Here is a 23,275-nt window from a genome sequence, read left to right on the forward strand (position 1 = left end):
CTGAAAATAACTTTCTGGCTTTCAAAGGGGGAGTACCTGCAAAGTTTTGCTTTGGAAAGAGAGACAGGAACACGATCAAACTTTAACACCACATAGGAGACAAAACCAGGAGGTATGTTTGACTTCTCTGCTGCAATGTAGGAAGCTGGATTATCAAAGATGAGACAGCACCTAATAGTCACCACCTGGAAGCTCTTCAAAAAGGAGACAACAAACTCTTAGAGAAAAGAGCACCCTGAGGTGAAGCGGGCAGAAGGATAACACAGCCTCGGAAAAAATAGAGGAAAAAAGAAGCACACAAGACCCAGCAAAAGTGTTTTTTCTGACAGAGGGGTGAGATTCAAGGGGTCTGAGATTTTACTTGACAAGCCCCAGAACTGGAGGGAAAAATAATGAAAGAATACCAAAGGGATGTCTGTTCCCACAATCAAAGAAAACTTCAGACGTTAATCGAACCTATAATGGAAGTGTAAACGGCTCTATGTAGAGAGCAGGGTCAATCCTGTTCTGTGCCTTTAAGGCATTTTCAGATATGCTGAACTCCAAGGAAGAGGAACTGACATTTCAGATCAAATCCCACATGCCAAGAGGTAATTCCATGGAACTTGTTACAGGGAAATTTTTCTTAGGTTTAATGCACTTTAAATAGGTATAAGTCACACCTGTTCAAGGCAGATATCTTCTTTCTGCTAAGACCAGAGGGCTCCGAAATGACTGAACTTTTGCAATAAATCCTGGGATAGAAAGTAAGCAAAGTGTAGTTCCCACTACCTTCCTTTTTTGGAAACACTCATACCATTTTAGAGATCCCCTCTAAGTAAGTTATCCTCCTGAATCCATTTTGGTCTCAACTCAATTTCAATTCTACTGATATCACCCAACCAGGCCAAGAGCAAGAATGAAAAATGGAATTAAAGTTCTGGGCAACTACAGTTGCATGTTGCAACAAAAAAAATGTATTTTTAAAGTTCGCCAGTCGTCTACATTTCCTGAAGTACTGTTTCTTTGAAAGCTTGACTTCTCTGATGCTGTGATCCTTCTAAACCTGCATGACAGTCTGAGAGTAGAGTCTAATATGGCCTTGGGACAGAAAGCAACTTAAATGCACACTTTTAAGTTTTTATCAATGGGGTGGTTAAGACCACAATTTTTGCACACACTCTAACAATATCATACACAGGAACAAGAAAAAAATATGAGATGTAATTGAGCTACCCAGAAGCCCAGATCAAGTTCACTAAGACTAGAACATTCTCAAAAATGCAGAGATCATGAGTATCACTAAACTCAACAGAGGAGATCTGCCAGCGGTTTGATGGACACAGACACCAACTCCCTTGTACAACTGAAGTGTTTGAAGTTGTGCTTTTAAACATGTTCAAGAATGAACTGGTAAGCATTTCCTCTTGTAAGTTGCATGAAAATCATGTAACATAAAATGAAGCATCCAAGCCAACAGGAAGTCATTATTTTCATTTGGTTTCCAGATACCTTCTTATTCATATTCGAGGCACCATTGCATTTCACAGTGAAAGACAAAGCCTCTCCAACACATTCACACACATCTAGAGTAAAATTCAATTCAACCGCCCTAATGAGTTAAGCATCTACCACAATGTGAATACTACTGATGAGGTAATGGGAGGGATACTCGCCTAACAGTCTGCATAGTCTTCTGTGTCCTCTGAGTTTTTTCTCAACCGAAAATTTTGATTTTTAAATAAAAGCAAAACTTACATTTTCACAAAAGTTCTGTCCCTGGGGGTGGGGTGGGGGGAGGGAGAACAGATTAGATAGCTTATCAACTATATTGCATTAAACCACATAAAGATTATAATTATTATAGAATAAAGCTCAGTACTTCAAGGGTAACACCATCTCCACAAATACTGAGCCGATCCAGGTGCTGCTGATAGTCTGAAACAGTGAGGTGTCCACACACCACAGGGATTTGGGCCCTGATGCAGACAAGGCTCAGGTGGGCTGCCCGAGCCCACCCCCACCTCTCAGCCACCACCCTAGCCTGTGACTGACTAGGCAAGGCCACCATTCGTGGCCAGAATGCTGCCTCCCCTGGGCATCCCAAACTCAACCAAGGGTGCAGCTCGGCCATGCTTCTGCAGTCAGCGTTAAGCATGTTCTTGTACCTGAAAACTTACTCATGAAAACCAGAGACCCTCTGCTGCTAACTCATCCCCCCTAACAGATGCGGGACAGGAACCTGGCAATGAAAGCACTCTCCAGAAACTCATCAACTGGCCTTGGCTTCCGCTAAAAACGCACACGGGTCTAAGCTTGACTCTGACTAGATGATGGTGAATCTGTGGAACTGGAGATGAAGGAACAGCCCCTGATCCCAGGGGCTTTCCTGCCGACCACCCACCCCCATACCAGGCTCCCAAGCCAGGGTGTCCGAAACCACAGGCACCTGGCACGTCCTGGCAGAGCAAGAGTCCTGGGGCCGCTGCTTCCTCCTACAACCCCATCTCCAGCCTTTAAGCAGCTCGCTTTTGGACCAGTTGATTCTTCTATTAGACACTCAGCTTACAAGAGCTTTAATTAACATGTGGATTCACACCATTGCTGGGTGAGACTAGCAGAGGATGCTGGGCTGTTGGCAGGCTCTGCCCCTGACTTCCACCGCGTGAACCGATTGCATAGATGTAGAGAAAGGGCACCGCAGACGCCGTGACCACCAGAACAAAAGTTACCACCTTTAAAAAAAAAAAAATTGAAAGCCAGTTTACTATGAGAGCGCGCTTTGGACACTTTTCTGTCCAGGATGCGACTCCTCTGATATAAAAGTATCTGTTTTATGGAGGAGGTGTAGTTTGCACCTTTTAACAGGTGTGCTCTGAAGGCCCCCATGGGAACGTACTGTGTCACAGATGAGGGGTTAAAAATCGTGGTTACTTATGATTTGCCAAAGCTAGTCCCCAGAACATTCCAGTCTGGTGAGGCTAAAGGCTCAGGGACCTGCAGGCCCAAGGCCCCAGCGAGGGGCTGCCTGCGCCCCTCAGCCACGTGGCCAGGCGGGCTAAGCGCAGCTCATAGGCTGGTCTCCTCGCACACTCGGACAGGGATGTTGTAGTGCCGGTCGTCCTCGGCGATCAGGGTCACCACCGGCCAGTCCCGGGGGGGGTCGGTGGGGTAGACCGTGACGAACTCCTCAGTGCCATACTTGGAGAGCCGATACACCTGGATGGTGTGGCGCACAGCATAGGCCAGGAGGAACATCTCAACCTGCAGGGAGAACAAAGGCTGAAGGATGCGGCTGGTCCGAGCCCGTCTTCCTCCTGCAGCCTAGCCCCAGTCCTGCCACTTGCATGGGTCCTGCCGTTATGTCTGGGTCATTATAATCAAACACATCATCAAGAAGTGGTCATATGTCTCATAAGGGACTTGTGGTTTGAATACATTAAGAACATCTCAACTCGACAATAAAAAAAGAGCCAAAACCAGTCTAAAAACTGCCCAAAGGACTTGAATAGATTTTTCTCCGAAGATGACATGCAAATACCACTAAGTACATACAAAGTCATCGGGGGAACACAAATCAAACCCACAATGAGATGCCACTTCCCACCCACTCGAACGGCTACAATCAAATGGACAGATGATCACGGGGAAAGACTGCCTCACGGGCACCAGGTTTTCTTTCTCTCAGGGGAAGGAAACTGTTTCAGAACTTGGCACAGGTAAAGGTCACACTAGGCTGCAAATGCACAGAAAGTGAGTGAACTGCACACTTTAAAATGGTTACTTTGGTGTTATATGAACTTTACCTCGATTTTTTTAAAAAGTGTGGTAAGGATGTAAAGAAATGGAACTCTGAAACATTGCTGGTAGGGATATAAAAGAGTGCAGCTGCTTTTAAAAAGTTTGGCAGTTCCTCAAAGTTTTAAACAAAGCATTGCCATGTAGCCCAGCAGTTCCACTCCTAGATTAACATATACCCAGGAGAATTAAAAACATATGTCCTGCAAAAAACTTGTACATGATGTTCACATCAGGATTATCCACAATCACCAAAAAGTGGAAACAACCGAAGTGGATGCATAAAATGTGATACATCCATACAATGGAATACTATTTGTCAATAAAAAGGAATGCGCTATTGATACATGCTGCAATACTGATGGATCTGGAAGGCATTAGGCTCCAAGAAGCCAGTCATAAAGGACCACATATTATAAAATTCCATTTACATGAAATGCTCAGGATAGACAAGTCTGTAAAAATAGAAAGTAAGTTAGTGGTTGCCTAGGGCTGGAGAAAGGAGAATGAGGGTATGAGGTTTCCTTTAGGAGTGATAAAACAGTCTAAAATTAGACTCTGCGATGGCTGCAAAGCTCTATAAACATACTAAAATCCACTGAGTTACACATTTCAAAGGAGTAAACTGGTATGTACATCATATTTCAACAAAACTACTATTTAAACATGTTACAGCAGACTTGTGGGGACTCAGGAAGGACTAACAGAAGCCTAATACACAAACTATGCTCTACCAGGCTTGTTAGTGCAAGCTATCTGCAGCGGTTCAAGACACCTAAGTAACTTACCTTTTGAGTACAAACAACTTTTTAAAAACAGTTTATCTTCGACCCTGGCTGACTTAGCAGTGACCACCATCTTTGCTCTTTCCTCTGTAACCAGTAAATGGCAAGCTCCAAGTCAGCCCTGCACGCAGGAAAGCAGCACTCTGAATGGAAAGCCTCAATGCTTCTCAGTTCAGCTCAGTTCAGTCGCTCAGTCGTGTCCAACTCTGCGACCCAATGACCACAGTGTGCCAGGCCTCCCTGTCCATCACTAACTCCTAGAGTTTACCCAAACTCATGTCCATTGAGTCGGTGATGCCATCCAGCCATCTCATCTTGTCGTCCCCTTCTCCTCCTGCCCTCAATCTTTCCCAGCATCAGGGTCCTTTCCAATGAGTCAGATCTTCGCATCAGGTGGCCAAAGTATTGGAGTTTCAGCTTCAACAGCAGTCCTTGCAATGAACACCCAGGACTGATCTCCTTTAGGATGGACTGGTTGGATCTCCTTGCAGTCCAAGGGACTCTCAAGAGTCTTCTCCAACAAAACAGTTCAAAAGATCAATTCTTCGGCACTCAGCTTTCTTTATAGTCCAACTCTCACATCCATACATGACCATTGGAAAAACCATAGCCTTGACGAGATGGACCTTTGTTGGCAAAGTAATGTCTCTGCTTTTTAATATGCTGTCTAGGTTGATCATAACTTTCCTTCCAAAGAGTAAGCATCTTTTAATTTCATGGCTGCAATCACCATCTGTAGTGATTCTGGAGCCCCCAAAAATAAAGTCAGCCACTGTTTCTCCATCTATTTGCCATGAAGTGATGGGACAAGATGCCATGATCTTAGTTTTCTGAATGTTGAGCTTTAAGCCAACATTTTTACTCTCCTCTTTCACTTTCATCAAGAGGCTCTTTAGTTCTTCACTTTCTGCCATAAGGGTGGTGTCATCTGCATATCTGAGGTTATTGATATTTCTCTGGGCAATCTTAATTCCAGCTTGTGCTTCCTCCAGCCCAGCATTTCTCATAATGTACTCTGCATATCAGTTAAATAAGCAGGCTGACAATATACAGCCTTGACGTACTCCTTTTCCTATTTGGAACCAGTCTGTTGTTCCATGTCCAGTTTTAACTGTTGCTTCCTGACCTCCGTACCGGTTTCTCAAGAGGCAGGTCAGGTGGTCTGATATTCCCATCTCTTTCAGAATGTTCCACAGTTTATTTTGATCCACACAAAAGCTTTGGCATAGTCAATAAAGCAGAAATAGACATTTTTCTGGAACTCTTGCTTTTTTGATGATCCAGCGGATGTTGGCAATTTTATCTCTGGTTCTTCTGCCTTTTCTAAAACCACCTTGAACATCTGGAAGTTCATGGTTCACATATTGCTGAAGCCTGGCTTGGAGAATTTTGAGCATTACTTTACTAGCGTGTGAGATGAGTGCAACTGTGCAGTAGTTTGAGCATTCTTTGGCATTGCCTTTCTTTGGGATTGGAATGAAAACTGACCTTTTCCAGTTCTGTGGCCACTGCTGAGCTTTCCAAATTTGCTGGTATATTGAGTGCAGCACTTTCACAGCATCATCTTTTGGGATTTGAAATAGCTCAACTAGAATTCCATCACCTCCACTAGCTTTGTTCGTAGTGATGCTTCCTAAGGCCCACTTGACTTCACATTCCAGGATGTCTGGCTCTAGGTGAGTGATCACACCATCATGATTATCTGGATCATGAAGACCTTTTTTGTACAGTTCTTCTGTGTATTCTTGCCACCTCCTCTTAATATCGTCTGCCTCTGTTAGATCCATACCATTTCTGTCCTTTATTGAGCCCATCTTTGCATGAAAAGTTCCCTTGGTATCTCTAATTTTCTAGAAGAGATCTCTAGTCTTTCCCATTCTATTGTTTTCCTCTATTTCTTTGCATTAATCGCTGAGGAAGGCTTTTTATCTCTCCTTGCTATTCTTTGGAACTCTGCATTCAAATGGGTATATCTTTCCTTTATTCCTTTGCTTTTCACTTCTCTTCTTTTCACAGCTATTTGTAAGGCCTCCTCAGACAGCCATTTTGTTTTTTTTGCATTTCTTTTTCTTGGGGATGGTCTTGATCCCTGTCTCCTGTACAATGTCACCAACCATGCTTCTCAAGTGGTTGGCTATTTGACTAAAGAAGGACTTAGGCTGTTCAGAGCAATGTAATGACCCAACAAAAACAGAGAGCAGAGTGTGGTGGGTCAACGGGTGACCCACAGGACAGTGCCACACTGGGTCTCTGGGTGAAACTCCAAACTTAGCCTATCTGTTGAAGATCCAAGAGCAGGCTGGCTCTCCTGGCCAAAGTGACTCCACTTCTATTTTTAAAGGATGTTACCTAATACAGCGACAGCAGCCAAGATTAATCAAGACCCTTCAGAGGACTCCTTCCCAGGGCTTGGTTTCTTTCTGGAGCCAAAGGTTCTGGTCCCATCCACCACACAACAGGAGAAAGCCCAGGCTGAGACAACCATGGGGGATATAAAACAGGTTCACCCTCGAGGGCTGGGAGGTGGAGGGAGGTTCAAAGGGGAAGGGACATATATATACCCTCGGCTGATTCATGTTGATGCATGGCAGAAACCAATGCAGTATTCCAAAGCAATTATCCTCCAATTAAAAATAAATAAATAAATAAATAATAGGCTCACAATTCTTCAGCATGCCTGACTTGAGTGTGGGAAGAATGACGTGATCTGCTTCTAACAAACAGAGCCTAGTGTAAGTGCCAGTGAGTGACTTCCAAGATTAGACCACAGAAGGCACTTGAGCGTCCTGGCTGTCTCCTTGGACCACCTTCTGAGAGAAGCCAGCTGCCAGGTCAGGAGGACATTTGAGCAGCCCTATGGAAAGCCCCACATAGCGAGGCACTGAGCCTTCCCACTGACCCCCAGTGAAGGACTGAGCCCTCCCATCAACAGCCAGGTGAGTGTGCACCAGGCTGCAAGTGGACCCTCCAGCCGCAGTCGAGCCCTCCGGAGACTGCAGCCCTGATCAAGATTCAACGCAACCTCCTGCGACCCTGAGCCAGAACCACACAATGGCACGGCTCCCGAGCTCCGGACCCACAAAAACTGAAGCAGTGGTTGAAGGCTGATGCTGCTGCTCTGGGCTAACGAACTCCCAAAGGCACGACTCACCTGTTCCAGGCCGCCAGTGTGCCCCACCTGGTTCAGATGGTTCCGCAGCAGCTGCCCAGGGTCACTCGACGTATCCCGAGCGAAGAGAAGCACAGAGAAAAACGGCACTTCCTCTCCCTTCTCTTTATCATCATAGAGTTCGATGGCTCTGTTCAGCATTAGGAACTTTACAGCTTCATAGAGGCTGTACTCCTCTTCTTCATTTGTGAACAGTTCATCACAAGCCATCTGCCTTGCTTCCGCAGTTCTCAGTTCAGCCAGGCTTGCCCACTATAATAAGAAAATTACGTAATAATTAAATTGTTGTTCTGAAAGTCCCTGGTAAAACCCCACACTATGAGCACAAAATTATTTTCAGAATAGGTAGGCGACCACAGGTCATGTACCAACGCTCAGCATTCAATTTTCCAGCACTTGAGCAACAACTGTACCACACGCTTTCCTTATTCAGCTCTTCCCCTGGTAATCTGAAACAAAAGTATACTGCACTAAGGACAAGCTCTAGGATCACGGAATGGAAATTTCAACTCTCGTATCTTCCCAAGCAAAGAAACGGGACAGGTCAATAAACAAATATTTGAAGGAGAGCGAACACGCTTTTGAGAGACCCGATGTGATGATGCCCTGGAGCACAGCTGAAATCACCCCTCTCCTTGAAGGGGCTTATGGCAGCCGATACCACCCAGAAACACCAAGCCAACCTTAGAACGTGAAGACAGGCAAGGAAGACTGTGACATCTCCTGAATACCTGTTTACTAAACTTACCCTTCTAACCTCTTATTAAAAGTTTACTTGAGTTTCAGATGAGTAAATCTACTCAGGAAATTCGTACTGACTTCTGATTAAAAACAAAGGACAGAATCTGGTATTCAAGGAGAAGGGGGCAGCACAGGATGAGATGGTTAGACAGTATCACCAACTCAGTGAACAGGACTCCGAGCAAACTCTGGGAGGTAGTGAAGGACAGGGAAGCCTAGCAAGCTGCAGTCCATGGGGTCACAAGGAGTCAGATACAACGTAGCAACTGAACAACAACAATCAGGTATTCAGCTAACAAATGCTAACTCCTTAGGTGAAGAAGAAAACCCTATAAATATATTTTGTTATAAGTCAAGAATCTCCTTGGGAATAAGAGATGCCAGCACAAAACTAATTCTTGTGTATAATCAGTAACTACTGCTCCTCTGTAAAACCATTAAATTTTTTAATTCAAGAGTACATTTTAATGGTGATAACTGTGCCACAGGACTCTGAAAGCTACAACATCTCATATTTTCCAGGAGTAGACCAGGCTGGCAGGTGAGAGCACAGCTCTGGAGTCAGAGTCAGGATGGAACAAGGGCCTCACCACCGAGCAGCTGCTGGCCCCTGCAGGGCCTTAGTCTCATCACCTGTAAAGTGGGCACAACCACAACCATGACACCCTTCTGGTGAGAATTATGTAATACAGAGAACTTTAGTGTACAGCCTTGCACCTATGAGGTGTCAGCAGTGCTGACTCAGATTATTAAGGAATAATTTTAATGGAATAATTATAAATTGGAATCACTTTAAATTCCCCCAAATCAAGATCAGTTACAGCAGACTAGGTATGTCTTTACTAGATATATAAAGTGACTTCTCAAGAACTGAAAAATTTGAGTTAAAATGGACGGTCACTAGTGGCTATGCTGAAGCCTTCCTGTTCACTCTCCCAAGCTCCACCCGCTGCTAACCCAGGGCCTGCCTGGGGCAGCGTGGGGCTCCAGCCCTTCTAATCCTGTGTTTTGCTTCAACAGGCAACACGAACAGACTCCCTCTGTCCTTCTCTTGCTCCCACGTCTTTATCACTAGTCCTTCTTCAACAGTATTATTTTCCAGCACACATTTCTCATTTTTATAAATAAAAACCAGGCTCCAGGAAGTCAGGGTCCTCCACTCATTCAACGAAGTATTTCCCAAATTCCTGCTGTGTGTCAGGCCCAGTGCCCAGCACTGGCTGTAAAGGAATGAACAGGACTGTCTCCTCGTCTGTAAAGTGAGGACGACCACAGTGACAACACCCTGCTGAACACTTATCACGTGACAATTACATACTAGAAATCAGGGTACAGCCTGGCACATATGAAGTGTATGAAGTCTGTCGTGAGGCTGCAAGTCTCATGGGGGCAGCAGGCCACAGTTAAGAGGCTGACGACTGGGGTGTGTGCTAGGAAGTCTTGAAAGACGATGCCTGACACCGCCTTACAGCCCTCCCTACTCCATCTACTAAGCCCGGAACAACTAACAGGCCCTCTGTCTGGGATTCCTGGAGAGGAGAGCATCCAGGCTGTTCAGAGGCCAGCAACCGAGAGGTCCAAGTGGGCTGGCGTGCAAGCAGGATACCCCACCCGTGTAAGACAGCAGAGAGCCATGGAGAGGGAGGGTTTAACGACCAAATCACTGGGGCTCAGCTGACCAAGTGCCTTCTCACAATTCTGCTTCAGAGAAATCCTGAGGATTGTTTTCAAAAGACAAGTTACTAAATCTACTGCCCTGGACAATCATTCTAAAAGAAAACATGCCTAATAAATATGGACAGAATCTTAAAACATGAACATAATTGGGAAGAATTTAATAAATGAGCATTCATATCACTGATGATACTGTACGAGATACGGACCAAATGACATCCCTGAAACTTGTCAGCATGACTTAGAAGACAAGACTACAACTGTAAGGTTTGCTTTAAACAAAATTAAACATTTCATGTAACATGTCATCTCCTCTGAGAATGTATGACATTGATACCGCTTCATTTTACCAAATACCTCAGAGGAAGAGTTTGCGTTTGTTTAGAATTACTTTGCGTAAAATCCAGCCAAGAGCAAGTGGTAACCCACCGTTGTTGCTTAGTCGCTCAGGCATGTCTGATTCATGGCAACCCCATGGACTGTAGCCTGCCAGGCTCCTCCATCCATGCGATTCTCCAGGCAAGAATATTGGAGTGGGCTGCTATTTCCTTCTCCAGGGGAATCTTCCCGACCCAGGGATCGAACTCACATCTCCTGCATTGGCAGGCGGATTCTTTACCGATGAGCGACCTGGGCAGCCTGTAACCCACTAAGTGAGGACTAAGAAGCATGCTGAGGCAATTGGGAGTCAGAGCTCTATACTTATCAAAGAAAACTATATGTTCCAAACCTTCTTCCTCAGTAAAGCGAGGGACTCCTTAATTTTATCCACCAGGTCCTGGCTCTTCCCCTCAAATTTCAGTCCCAGCTTCCACTGCTTGATCCAGCTGTATTTGCTTATGAGCTTTTCTGGTAACTAGAGTTATCAAGAAACAGGAGAGAAAAAAGGTTAAGGTTCCAAACACTCCATCACATGAACCAAGCTGTAAGAAACAATGTAACCTAGAAGACCGATCTTTGTGGCCTTTGTTTCCAGAATCAATTTCTGCACATCTGTCTGGGTTTGGGTCAGGGGACCTAAATCTAGAAGTCAGGAGGTCAGAAACAGCCACCCTGCAGAGGGCTGAGAGAGTGACAAGGCGGTTCTGGTTGCAGCCCAAAGGCACGGTCTACCTTGCTGGGCTCCCGCCACAGCCACGAACACTCCCGAGCTTTATGTAAGGGTGTGTGAGGGCAGTGTCCACACAGGTCTTGGCATAAACCACCTGGGCACCAGCTGGGCTCACTAGCCCCCACCCTGCCACTCCCTGATGCCTGACTCAGGAAGGCACTTTGGGTCTAATGAGATGGTCTGGAAACAGCAAAAACCTGCTCCTTTCCTGACTAGGAAAACAAAACCTAATTTCTAATTTTTACACTATCATCATAGTTTTAAGATTAAAAAGAAACAGGATGGTCTCCAGTTTAAGTACCTAATCAGTGTAAGTAAGATAAAAAACTACAACTGAGAATAAGGAGCAAGGGTTAAAGGAGCCAGGCTGGCCTGGCTCATCAAAGAAAGGACACAATCACTCGGCCTTTTTTCCTGGAGTGTCTGTTATTTTGTTTTCCCCTCATCATCAGTAGAATCTGGAGTCTGAGAGGCAAGCTGGGACAAAGCTCAATCGACGCCAGCACGGGAACGCAGACTCTCCCAGGAGTCTAGGGTGTGCCAGGAGCCCACGTTATCGGGCTGGGCACAGGCATGCCACCTCAGCGCTAGAAAACGCAGAAAGGGAAGCAGTTCACTTCCAAGTCAAAAGATCTTAGAGAATGATGAGTCCTTCCCTGGAACCGGAGCTTAACAATCATAAAGACAGTTTTAAATGAGGCCATATGTTCTGTTCTCCTGAATCTAAGACACTGAAGACCCTTCGTGAACGTTAACTCAGTTTCACCTTCTCTATCTACAGCAATCATGAGAAACTAAGGTGGTTTCATCTCTCCAAAGAGACAAAACCACAACAGGGACTGAACTCCTCTTCAGCTAGTTACCACAGTGAGGCCATCTACACTTACTCGTTCGTGGGGGGTGGGGGGTTGCATTCTCACTTACCACGATGACAAACGACCCCCCTTCCCACCCAACAGGAGCCCAGCGCTGCACCCACACTGTCCTGCGTTTCAGCAACATGTGGGCGGTTCTCCTGCAAACCTTCTGTTAGGTCCTCTGGTTTGTCACCAGAACCTAAAATGCCCTCAAGTGGCAACATGCTGAAATCCCAACTGAGCACAAAGAAGCGCAATGAGCAGAAAGTACTGGCTGCGCAGATGCGAGCTGGCAGACGGGGCGGGGGGAAGCCTGGGAGAGCACATGAGCATCACAGGTCGGGACCCAAAAAGCAGGCACAGCACTGAAGTACTCAAGAGACCCCAAAGACCTAACTCCACAGAGGACCCAAATAGAAGTCCATTCCCTCGCTCCTTCCATGCATGGACCAAACTGTCACTAGAGTAATTCTCCAGGGTTGTATACTTCCAGGAGATGTGAAGATCCTGGAAAAAGCCCCAAAATTGAGGTGTGAAAAGAAACTATGAGAAAAGAATAATGGGACTTGAAATCCTTTACTCAGATTTTTTTTAAAAAAAGAAAGAGTATAACTTTAAATGCTTTCGGGAGTCATGAGACACACATCACACATACAAGGCTATTCTTTTACACTGCACACTCAGAGACTGGACTTCTCTTAGAGTAAAGGAGATTTAAGGAAGAAACAAAATTAAAAACAGAAAACAATGATGGGACATGCTTAACAAAGTAGGCAGTCAGCTTTGGTATAATTTCATTTGTGACTGAAATATTTTTTAAAAGCCTATTTTCTGTAGCAAATGTCCATAATCCTTGAAATCAGTACTATGACTAAAGGGACAGCATATAACAAAAACGTGTCCTTCCCCAAACTCATAATATGAGTTTTGATACAGTCTATCGTACTCTAAGCAAACACTGTCACAGGTCCCACCCATTCAGAGACATTCTGAAACTTAACCGAGCCCCTGTCCCGAAGGACACCACCTCTTGGGGGACCCAGGTGCTGTCCAAGTTTAAGAAGAGCCAGAGCAAGCCACATCCAAGGTCAGGGTCAGATGATCTGACTACAGTCAACACTACAGAGACCGGGGTCTGGACAGAGGCAGACACAGCATACAGGGAGCCCAGACCTGAAGACAGGCGGTGCGGAGTGGCCAGACTGTGAGATGGGCTGTGACAGCAAGGCCAGAGCAGCTGAGCAGTGCAGGAAGCATGGCCTGGCCCTCCTCCACCGACCTCACACCAAGGGAGGGTCTCAGTCCTGCGCTTCCTGTCGCCCCGTCATGTCCTGAAACCAAGTGTGTTCCAAGAGCAAGGGACGATGCCAAGGGCTGTGGACAGCCTCTCCCCAGATGTGAATGCAAGCAGATACTGCCAGCTACAGAGCGTGGGGCTTCTCTGGGCTCACCGCACTGATCTCCTGATGATATAAATGAATGCTGAGGTCAAGGGATGTTTAGCACAGCAGGTGGCCTGCAGGCTGGGGCTGAGGCTGGCTCTAGGTCTACAGATTCACGTACAAGCTTGGGTGTCCCAGGACCTGTCTGACTCGCAGTGCTGAGGAGGGGTGTCGGGGTGGTCATGGTCTCCTCAGCAATTCAGAGATTCAAGCATCAGGGGAAACTGAGACTGACTTGCTGCCAGATGGTTACTGTGCATCTAACAGCAAGCCCACCCCATTTTAAACTCAGATCATTTATACCAAGTTCTAACAGCAAGCATGGTTTAATTCATATGATCGGATATAAATTATTCTAATTTAGTGGGAAGATGGACAGGAAATACTCAAGAGACTTTCATAGCCAAACTCCTGTAAGAGTTTCGTGTTTGGTAGACAGTTTGGTATCAGCTGATCTGCTTGTCTTAGGCACGTGTGTTAACACGTATTGAGATGTGTCCTTACTACAGTTTCGCAGTGCTATCTGGTGATGGAGAGACCCCACTTCCAGGGGAGGTGGTCCAGGCACCCCCCTCCACGGGTGCACACCGCCAGTCTCTGTGGGTCTCTCCACCCATGTGCGCTCACACTTGGTTCCACCTTGACTTGTTCTGGTCACGCCACACCACTCTCTTGCTCACTCAGCAAGACCCCTATCAGGGCGGACTTCCTGAGGAAGGACCAAGTGGAGGGGCCGGGATGAGAACAGGGATGGGATGGCGGCCACAGGCGAGAGCACGTGACAGCTGGGAGGGGTGAGAGACTAGTCTGGGCAAGGGCAGCACCCAGTCTACACACCCCTCCTGCGCTGGGCAAGGGTAGCAACCCAGTCTATGCACCCCTCTTGCGCTGGGCAAGGGCAGAAACCCAGTCTACGTGCCCCTCCTGCGCTGGGCAAAGGCAGCATCCAGTCTACGCACCCCTCCTGCGCCGGGCAAGGGCAGCACCCAGTCTACGTGCCCCTCCTGCGCTGGGCAAGGGCAGAAACCCAGTCTATGCGCCCCTCCTGCGCTGGGCAAAGGCAGCATCCAGTCTACGCACCCCTCCTGCGCCGGGCAAGGGCAGCACCCAGTCTACGTGCCCCTCCTGCGCTGGGCAAGGGAAGAAACCCAGTCTACGTGCGCCTCCTGTGCTGGGCAAGGGCAGCACCCAGTCTACGTGCCCCTCCTGCGCTGGGCAAGGGCAGCACCCAGTCTACGCGCCCCTACTGCGCTGGGCAAGGGCAGCACCCAGTCTACGCGCCCCTCCTGTGCTGGCACCTCGAATAAGAAGCATGAGGTGCACGTGCCACCTGCTCCAGACACATCACAAAACAGACCCTCCCAAGAAAAGGCTCAAATCAAGGCAAGATGCTGGGGGCCAAAAAGTTAACACAGGGACAAGTCTTCTACCTGCAGGAGAGCAAGAATAGTTTCATAGACTTTCATATGACACCCCTGGCAGGTATGAACTTTTTTCTGACAAAGGCCTCCTGGCATTCAGTAAAGGTTAGATGACAAAAATAATACCACTGTGACTAACTAATTAGATTATGCTCCCAAGAGAAAAACTCTACTGGTTGGCTGATACATACAGAAAAGGGAAGAAATTAGAATGCTTGAGAATTTCCACATGACTCAAATTCAGCCAGGAAAACCACCTTACAGCCCCATAACTCACACACAACGTGTTCTCATAGCCATCAGAAACCACGCACAGTCCACCGAGGCTGTTTCCAGTATGACAGATGACCCTACCCAGGTGGATCCTGTCAGTAAAACAAAAGGGAGACTGTGCTTTACTTTTATGGGGAGTACTGTATATGCTTAACTACGTGGACCAGAGTTACTTGGAAAGTAACTTGCACCAGAGTTTCTTGGAGAGTAAAAGAATTCTAATTCATTACATCAATTAAATTCATAAATCTAAGCAGCTCCTTAAAGTAAAAAGTTCAAAGGAAAAGAGCCTACACTTGAGGAGCACTTTGTGTCACAAGCTGTAATTTAAGCTACGGTTAGCGAACAGAAGTTAAGCAAAACCAAGTGAGGTCGCTCGTGTCTGCTTCCCCAGCAGCGGCTCAGATCCACAGACAGGCTGACCAACATTTCCAAAATATTTCAGTACTAATACTTAGCATAACCTGCAAAGCTAAAAACAGCCTACTGTATCAATTTTTTTTTGCTTCTTTATTGAAAAAAGAAATAAGCTAATACTGAGAAATCTGCTTGAGATGACGCATCTCTGATTAGAAGAATCTTTCACAGATGTCATCTAGACAGCTTACACAAGGGTGCCGCTTTCATACTGCTTTATAGAGTGGGTACTCACCAGGCAGACAGGTGGTATCCTCCACCTTCTGGGCCTGGCTATGCTCGGAGGCTATGTGACACCCCGACCACCTAACAGATCTGCAATTAGCTGAGCTGCCAGCCAGTATCCTCTACAAGTCTCTATTCCAGGGAAATACCCCAGCTCCTTCAACTGTTCCCAGAAGGAGACAGATTGCCTCGGGCACACGCCCTTCTGTCCCAAGGGAACAGGCACAGAGCTGCCCTCAGTTCCTAAAATGGGATTCGACCAGCCCAGTTCAAGACAGGTTGTCACAGCCTGTGTTTAGAAGCATTTGGTGTTTTTAAACTTTTTATTTTGTATTGGCGTATACCCAATTAACAATGAATGCTGTGAGTTTCAGGTGAACAGTGAAGGGACTCAGCCATGCATATACATGTATCCATTCTCCCCCAGACTCCCTTCCCATTCAGGCTGCCACATAACAATGAGCAGAGTTCCCTGTGCTGAACAGTGGGTCCTTGCTGGTTATCCATTTTAAATATAGCAGTGTGTCCATGTCCACCCCAAACTCCCTACCTATCCCTTTCATTATAAAACAGGCTTCCTCATCACTGAGGCCATCACATACCTGTGGGCTGCTACTGAGCCTGTGACCCACTAAAATCCCTACTTTTTTCCTCTAAGTTGCTGGGGAGGCACATCTCCCAGAGCTGACACTTTGGGTTTTGGTTTTGGGGGGTTAAGACAAGTCCAAGATTTCCCATTTTCTTCCAATTAACGTTATAGTGTGAGCTCTGCTCAATCATGACTGCCCACCAAGCTCTTGAGGAATGGTCTATCATCTAACCTATTGTGACCTCAGCTGATGTCCATCATGGATACACGACACAGGGATAATGTGACTTCTTGGGGTGTCACTGTCAGGCTGCAGATTCAGAACAACTAATGAGGGCCAGGCATGGGACAGAGCCCCCAACCCTCACCTCCCCAGGAAGCCTCCCCCAGTTGACAGCAACCATCTCTCTGCCGGTGCCTGTCACGTACCAAGCCTATGACCCTCCTAACACTCTCCAGACGGTGCTAATTCCCTGAATTGGAGACGGAAGCCCAGAAACGTGCCTTTGGAAACCCCAGCAGGTTCTCAGAGAGTACAATACAAAGCCCACTTGGTGGAGACTCCGACTCGGAAGTCAAACTGCCCTCAGTGCTCTGGGCAAGCCCTAAACAAACCCCTGCTCTCTAGTTCAGCTGAGGCGCTAAATAAATTTTATCATCTTACTCCTCCAGGAAATTATCGTTTTTGGTCGCTTTACTATGCAAAGTCATCCCAGCCACAGAAAGCTGCAGAAACCTGCACGCTGACATAGCACTGCAGGCAAGCACCAGCACACAGCCCGGGGCAGACAAGGGAAGTCTTTGCTGCAGAAACGATGGGAAACAGTGCAGACTCAAACCTGCGGCGGCAGCGTACCAGCGTGAGCTCCGGGTCCTGCAGCCAGGAGGGCAGCGCCGCTGGCTGACTCATGGCCTGGAACAGTGTGGCCCTCAGTGCACAGTAGTTATCTCCACGGACTCGCCTAATGGAGGTGAATTTCTGAGACACCTTCTCGTAGCCCTGCGCAAAAAGCATCAAAAAATTCAAATGGTCGTTACTGACTTCGGAGAGTGGGGAGAATTTTATTCATGTGGAAGAAATATGCCCCCTACGCCCCCTACCCTGATCAGAGGAAGAATGGCCAAGTCTTTCCTGCAGGATATTTTAATTCCCTTTTTATTCATCAAAAGAAATTAACAAACGTTAGTATCATACAAAATATCAGCCTATGCAGCAGACACAACTTACAGAACATATAGACTGGGACACTAAGTATTATTAAAATGCTAGTTACCCCCAAAGTTGAAGTCGTATGTCCCTTTCTAAGCAACTGCTGTAACACTCACTTATTAATAACCAGTAATCTGAAGGCTTTGGTCTGTGTTTAAGTTGACCCTAAACTCTTTAATGAGGAGACAGGAAAGAAAAGAGATGCACCCAGCTTATGTGCCCAATTCCCCAGTCGTGTCTGACTTTTTGCAACCCTATGGACTATAGCCCAACAGGCTCCTCTATCCATGGGATTTTCCAAACAAGAACACAGGAGTGGGTTGCCACTTCCTACGCAAGGGGAATCTTCCTGGCCCAAGGCTCGAACCCTCATCTTTTGTATCTCCCAGTGTTGACAGGCGGATTCTCTACCTGGCTTATGTCTCCATATTAAAGATAACACCCTGTACCCCACATTTCCATTAAATACATAAAGATTATATGTATCGTCTTGGAGGTGCCTGGATCAATTCTGTTTTTTAAAAAGTGGATTGAACTGTCACTATTATTCAGCCTGGAAGTGAAACAAGGAAATGAAAATTCTCGGTGACATGCTCAGTCACTCAAACACAGCCATCCAAACGGACCGTTTTGAGCACACTCCCCTTAAAAGGACACCATGAAATTCCACGGAGCTGGTCTAGGCACCTGGCTGACTGAGTTCTCCGCTGGACGCTGCTCAGGCCTCGGCATCAACTTCCAGGCTTTCCCATCTCACTCCCCCTTGACCACGTGGATCTGTCGCTTGCCCTGCTCTTCCTCAACAGCCACTTAAAACCATGTTTCCCCCTCAACACACACGTACGCAAAGGAAGAAGTGGCACCGTCCTGGGGTGGGGACCCCGTAGACAGTCATCCTGTGTCCAAGCACTGGACCCTGTCGTAAGTTGTTTTCAAGATTCAAGTCACAGGATGATGTTTGAAGTGGATATGAAAGTATTTCTTTCCAATAATAAAATTCTGAGAGCTGCATTTCTGTTCAGTGGCCCAACTACTGCAATAGAAGGCCCATCAGGGAGACTCATGCCTACTAAATGCACCTCTTCCCTATGGTGAACCCCCAGCTGTCCCAAATACTAGCTCAACAGCAACTGCACCTTTCCAAATGCATAAATCACTCATGGGATTGTGCAGTACACTGTAGTCCATAGTCAGTGAAAAAATCCAGAGAAGCGGGCCCCAGCAGTCCAAACCTGTGGTGTACAAGGGTCAACTGCAGGAGCAATCTCCACCTATGGAGGAATGCTGGGTTCAGGATCTATCTGATGGGGAACCAAGAGTGGGGCTGCCTGACTACTGTGCAGCGGGAGTGGTGATCCAGCCCGGCCACAGCCCCAGCGAGGCCTCGTCATGGGAATCCCCAACATCCCACAGCCTTGGAAGGACTACCTTCGGGTCACCCAGTTATGCAAAGGGACTGAGAGGGGGCAGCTCCTGGAGTGCCCTAAATAAAGGTAGGAGCTCCAGGTTCCACTGCTAAGGGAGTACGGGAGAGTCCAGGCCTCAAGGACTGGAGGATGTGAAGATAAATCCAGTTGGGGACAGCAGACGTAGGTCACCCAAGGCTGTGACCTCATCAGGCCAGAAGGACATTACAGCCAAATGCCCCCAAGGGGCCAACCCGTGGCTGGCGTAGCTCGGAACAGCACACAGTCATTTATGCGTTTTTCAAAGAAATCAAGTTGCTGACTAACTGATAATGATTCTGTATTAATACTGAGACGGCCCTTATCTTTGCAGTCTGTTTCCTCATCTCTAAAATTAGAGCCCCAATAGTAACACAGTCTAATGGCAGTTGTCATAACTATAACATCTAAACATAACGGCAAGCCACTCCAGTATTCTTGCCTAGAGAATGCCAGGGACAGGGGAGCCTGGTGGGCTGCTGTTCACGGGGTCGCACAGAATCGGACACGACTGAAGCAACTTAGCATGCATGCATGCATAGGAGAAGGAAATGGCAACCCACTCCAGTATTCTTGCCTGGAGAATCCCAGGGACAGAGAATCCTGGTGGGCTGCCGTCTATGGGGTCGCACAGAGTCAGACACGACTGAAGCGACTTAGCAGCATACAAAAGGACATATTAAATAATTACCTATGGTAGACTACTGGAAAAACTCAAAGTCCATGCATCCAGGTATCATACCTTTTTCATACATGTTGCTTTTTGCGTATTTCCCCTCCATTCTTTTTTGCAGTAGTCCATGATATCCATTTCAGGAGCTATGCTTAATCTAGGTTCTGTGAAAGGATCCAAAAAAAAAGGGGTGGGGTGGGGGAGGGGGAATAAGGAGACAAAGTATGATCAGAATAACAGCACGGCTTCGCCTGAGAATTCCTTTCTCACTCACTGCAGTCCTTCCCACGTCTAGAAGCCCAAGACTGCTGACCACCCAGTGCAGACCACCACCACCTCGCTCCCAGATGACCACAGAGGTCTCCCGCTGAGGCTCCCTGTCACCAGACCCTAGCGGCCATGCCCCACACAGCAGCCAGAGCAGTGCATTCAAAACCTAGGTGAGACGCTACCCATCACAGCTGGGCTCCAGGGCCGCCTGCCACACCTAGGGGTCCACTCCCTTCCTCCCTACCAGAGGGCCCCCTGCCCTGGCCCCCACTGCCTCCCGGGTCGCAGTGCCTCTCACTACACACACCAACAGCTCCTGCCCTATCTGTGAGGTACCTGCTCCTCAGGCTCTGCAGGTCTCTGCTTACCTCTGACACTGACACCCAGTGTCAAAACATCTCACACACCCACATTCTCTCTCTCTCACACACACACACTTTCATTCTGTTCCCCTTACATGGTTCTGCTTTTCTTCTTGGCAGTGATCTACACCTGACGTATTTCTTTCTCTGTACCCTGCCTCTCTCATCCCTACACATTCACACGTGCACACACACACACTCACACACACTTTCACTCTGTTCCCCTTACATGGTTCTGCTTTTCTTCTTGGCACTGATCAACACCTAACCTATTTCTTCTTCTGTACGCTGCCTCTCCCATCCCTACACACAGACACACACATACACATAAAACACACACACACACAAAACACACACACATACACACACATAGACACACACAGCAAAACATGAGCTCCCTGAGGGCAGGGGCTTGGTCTGTTTCCCAGCTGTGCCCTCAGCACCGGCAACCACACTGACCTAGGTATCCTCGAATAATGTTCATTCAAACATGCAGTAGTCTAAGCCATGAGACCATATAGCTAGTGATTTGTAATTTTTTCACATCCATTATACAAAGAGATAACACTTCTATTACAGATGTATATTTAATAATCTTTATTTCGTTATATCCTGTTTTGATCCCAAAGGGCTGTAAACTGTTGATAATCAGCCAAAAACTAACGGAGCTCTCAATGTGAGCTGAAACACAGGCCTGTTTGATTCTAATAACACATTACCCCCCCCCCCAAAATTAAAGACACAACTGATGATCAGACAAATATTACAGTAAAAAATAAAATGGCCTTCAGACTTTCCTTGTTTAACACATGAGGCCTGGGGTTGGATTTTGTGGCCTAGGCATATGCACGCACATGTGTGGGTCTTTGTATGGTTTAGGAAGAAAGAGAGCTAAATTCCCAGGCATATCTTGACTTCCTTTTTAAAATATTGAAGAAGTAAATGTTAGCAAAGAAATCAGGATATAAACACAGAAGTACCTCATGGCATATTTACTCAAGAGGAAGTTGTACATAAAATATAGATGGTATAGTCAACTCAATCCAACAAACACTGTGTGTCTAATATATGCCAAGTACTGAGCTAGGAGCAAGGGGATATGAAGATGATAAAGGCCCAGGTTTGGTCCTGAACGGGTTTAGAGACTACTTAAGAAGAAAGGACCACAGGCCCTGACCGTGCAAGATGTGATGGATGTGGGATGACGGATGGAGGAGCACAAGAAGAGCGTTAAGCCCTTCCTGCACTTTAATAAGTAAAACAATTTTTTAAGACATAAAATGTCAGAATTGCCTATTTTTAAAATCTCATTGATAAATCCTTTCATAAGGAAAATAAACCTTCTATACAAAAGGGAAAACAACACACACACAGGTAACAGATACATTTATGCGCGCTTAAGTCAGGACTGGCTTAGAGGTGAACCAGTCCTGGAGCCTAATCCACAGAGACCACAAATACCAAAGCTACACAGCCAACCCTCAAATAAAGAGCAGCCACTGTTTAAAGTCAAAAACACCTTGTGAGTGTCTTATTAGTGGAAGGAAGAGTTCCCTTCAATGGCTTTCCGACTCACCTCCTCAGAAAGCCCGAGGAACCACACGTGTCCTGAGGTGAGGACATCCACTAGGACACGTCCTGGCACGAGCAGAGCAGCTGCTAGCTCGGGAAGGGCCCCCGGGAGAAAGCCCAGCCCTGGCGCTCTCCTCGCCCGCGGTGCTCTTTCCTGTGGGTAGGACACCCGGGCCCTCCACAGGCCGGCAGGGCCCCATCTCAGGATCTAGTGGAGGAGGCAGGAGGCTGGCTGGGCTCAGAGGCCAGGCCACAGGCCGCAGTCCTCTGATGAATCACAGGTCTGCGTGAGGCAGTGAGGGTGGGAAAATGGGCGCCTGAGCAGCTGCCAGCATCGAAAGTGCGCCCCAGCCGCCACCCCAAGCAGCTTACAGTCTAAGTCAGCGCCTGCTCTGGTCATCCGCATGCTACACAGGCTGCTTACTGCCCCGGGAATGCACGTTTCTAATGGCCAAATAAACTCCACCGAAAACAAACTCAAAAAACACAAAGGGGAAGCTGAAAATCAACAGTGGTCACCAGAAGCTGAAATAACCAAGAGGTTTTGTTCCTTAACCACCATATGATGACCAGGACAAGGATTCAGACCCTTGGAGGATGGGAAGTTAAAACTGAACCCCTCCAGAACGCTGGGACTCTCAATCAACAGGCTAGGGCAAGAATTGAAAACTTTTTCTCTAATGGGTCAGAGTGTAAATAACGTAGGCTTTAAGGCTATAAGGTTTCTGTCACAACTACTCAACTTACTATGCACGAAAATCACCACGTGCGATGTGTAAACTAAGGAGTTCCAATAAAACTTTATTTACAAAACCAGGTGGCATCTCAGCTTCGGCCAGGCAGCTAGTGTTTGCTGACCCCTGGACTAGGTGGGGTCAGCTTCCCAGGTGGCGCAAGTGGTAAAGAACCCGACTGCCAATGCAGGAGATGTTGAGAGACATGGGTTCAATCCCTGGGTCGGGAAGATCCCCTGGAGAAGGAAATGGCAACCTGTTCCTTGCCTGGAGAATCCCATGGACAGAGGAGTCTGGTGGGCTAGTCTATGGGGTCGCAAAGAATAGGACACGACTCAGGCAACTTTGCACGCACGGACTAGGTGACTAACAGAGAGCATGAGAAAACTTTCTGCCTTGACCTGGGCTCTCACTTGGGGAGAAAGGACCTAAGATCTCATAACCACAGGCCAGCTCTCACACAGGGACAGGGTGTGACTTCACACCAACTGCAAGACCCTGGGAACACAAACCCAGAAATTCACCTGA

The 23,275-nt window shown here is 47.1% G+C and overlaps 1 protein-coding gene across 2 annotated transcripts in view; it reads right to left on the reverse strand.

Moving 5' to 3' along the window:
* Positions 1,183-23,275, reverse strand: part of OTULIN (OTU deubiquitinase with linear linkage specificity) — a 33,271-nt gene continuing 11,178 nt past the window's right edge. Inside the window, exons 3-7 of one of the 2 annotated variants that reach the window (XM_018065666.1) lie at positions 19,879-19,973; positions 17,338-17,481; positions 10,877-11,002; positions 7,714-7,983; positions 1,391-3,243 (exon numbers count right to left, since the gene is read on the reverse strand). In XM_018065666.1, the coding sequence (XP_017921155.1) occupies positions 3,049-3,243; positions 7,714-7,983; positions 10,877-11,002; positions 17,338-17,481; positions 19,879-19,973 (830 nt within the window). In that variant the 3' untranslated portion in view covers positions 1,391-3,048. Of the gene's footprint in view, positions 3,244-7,713; positions 7,984-10,876; positions 11,003-17,337; positions 17,482-19,878; positions 19,974-23,275 lie in introns of both variants that reach the window. The other variant, XM_018065667.1, reaches the window with a different exon arrangement.

This window comes from Capra hircus, chromosome 20, assembly GCF_001704415.2.
Source record: "Capra hircus breed San Clemente chromosome 20, ASM170441v1, whole genome shotgun sequence".
Lineage (NCBI taxonomy): Eukaryota > Metazoa > Chordata > Mammalia > Artiodactyla > Bovidae > Capra > Capra hircus.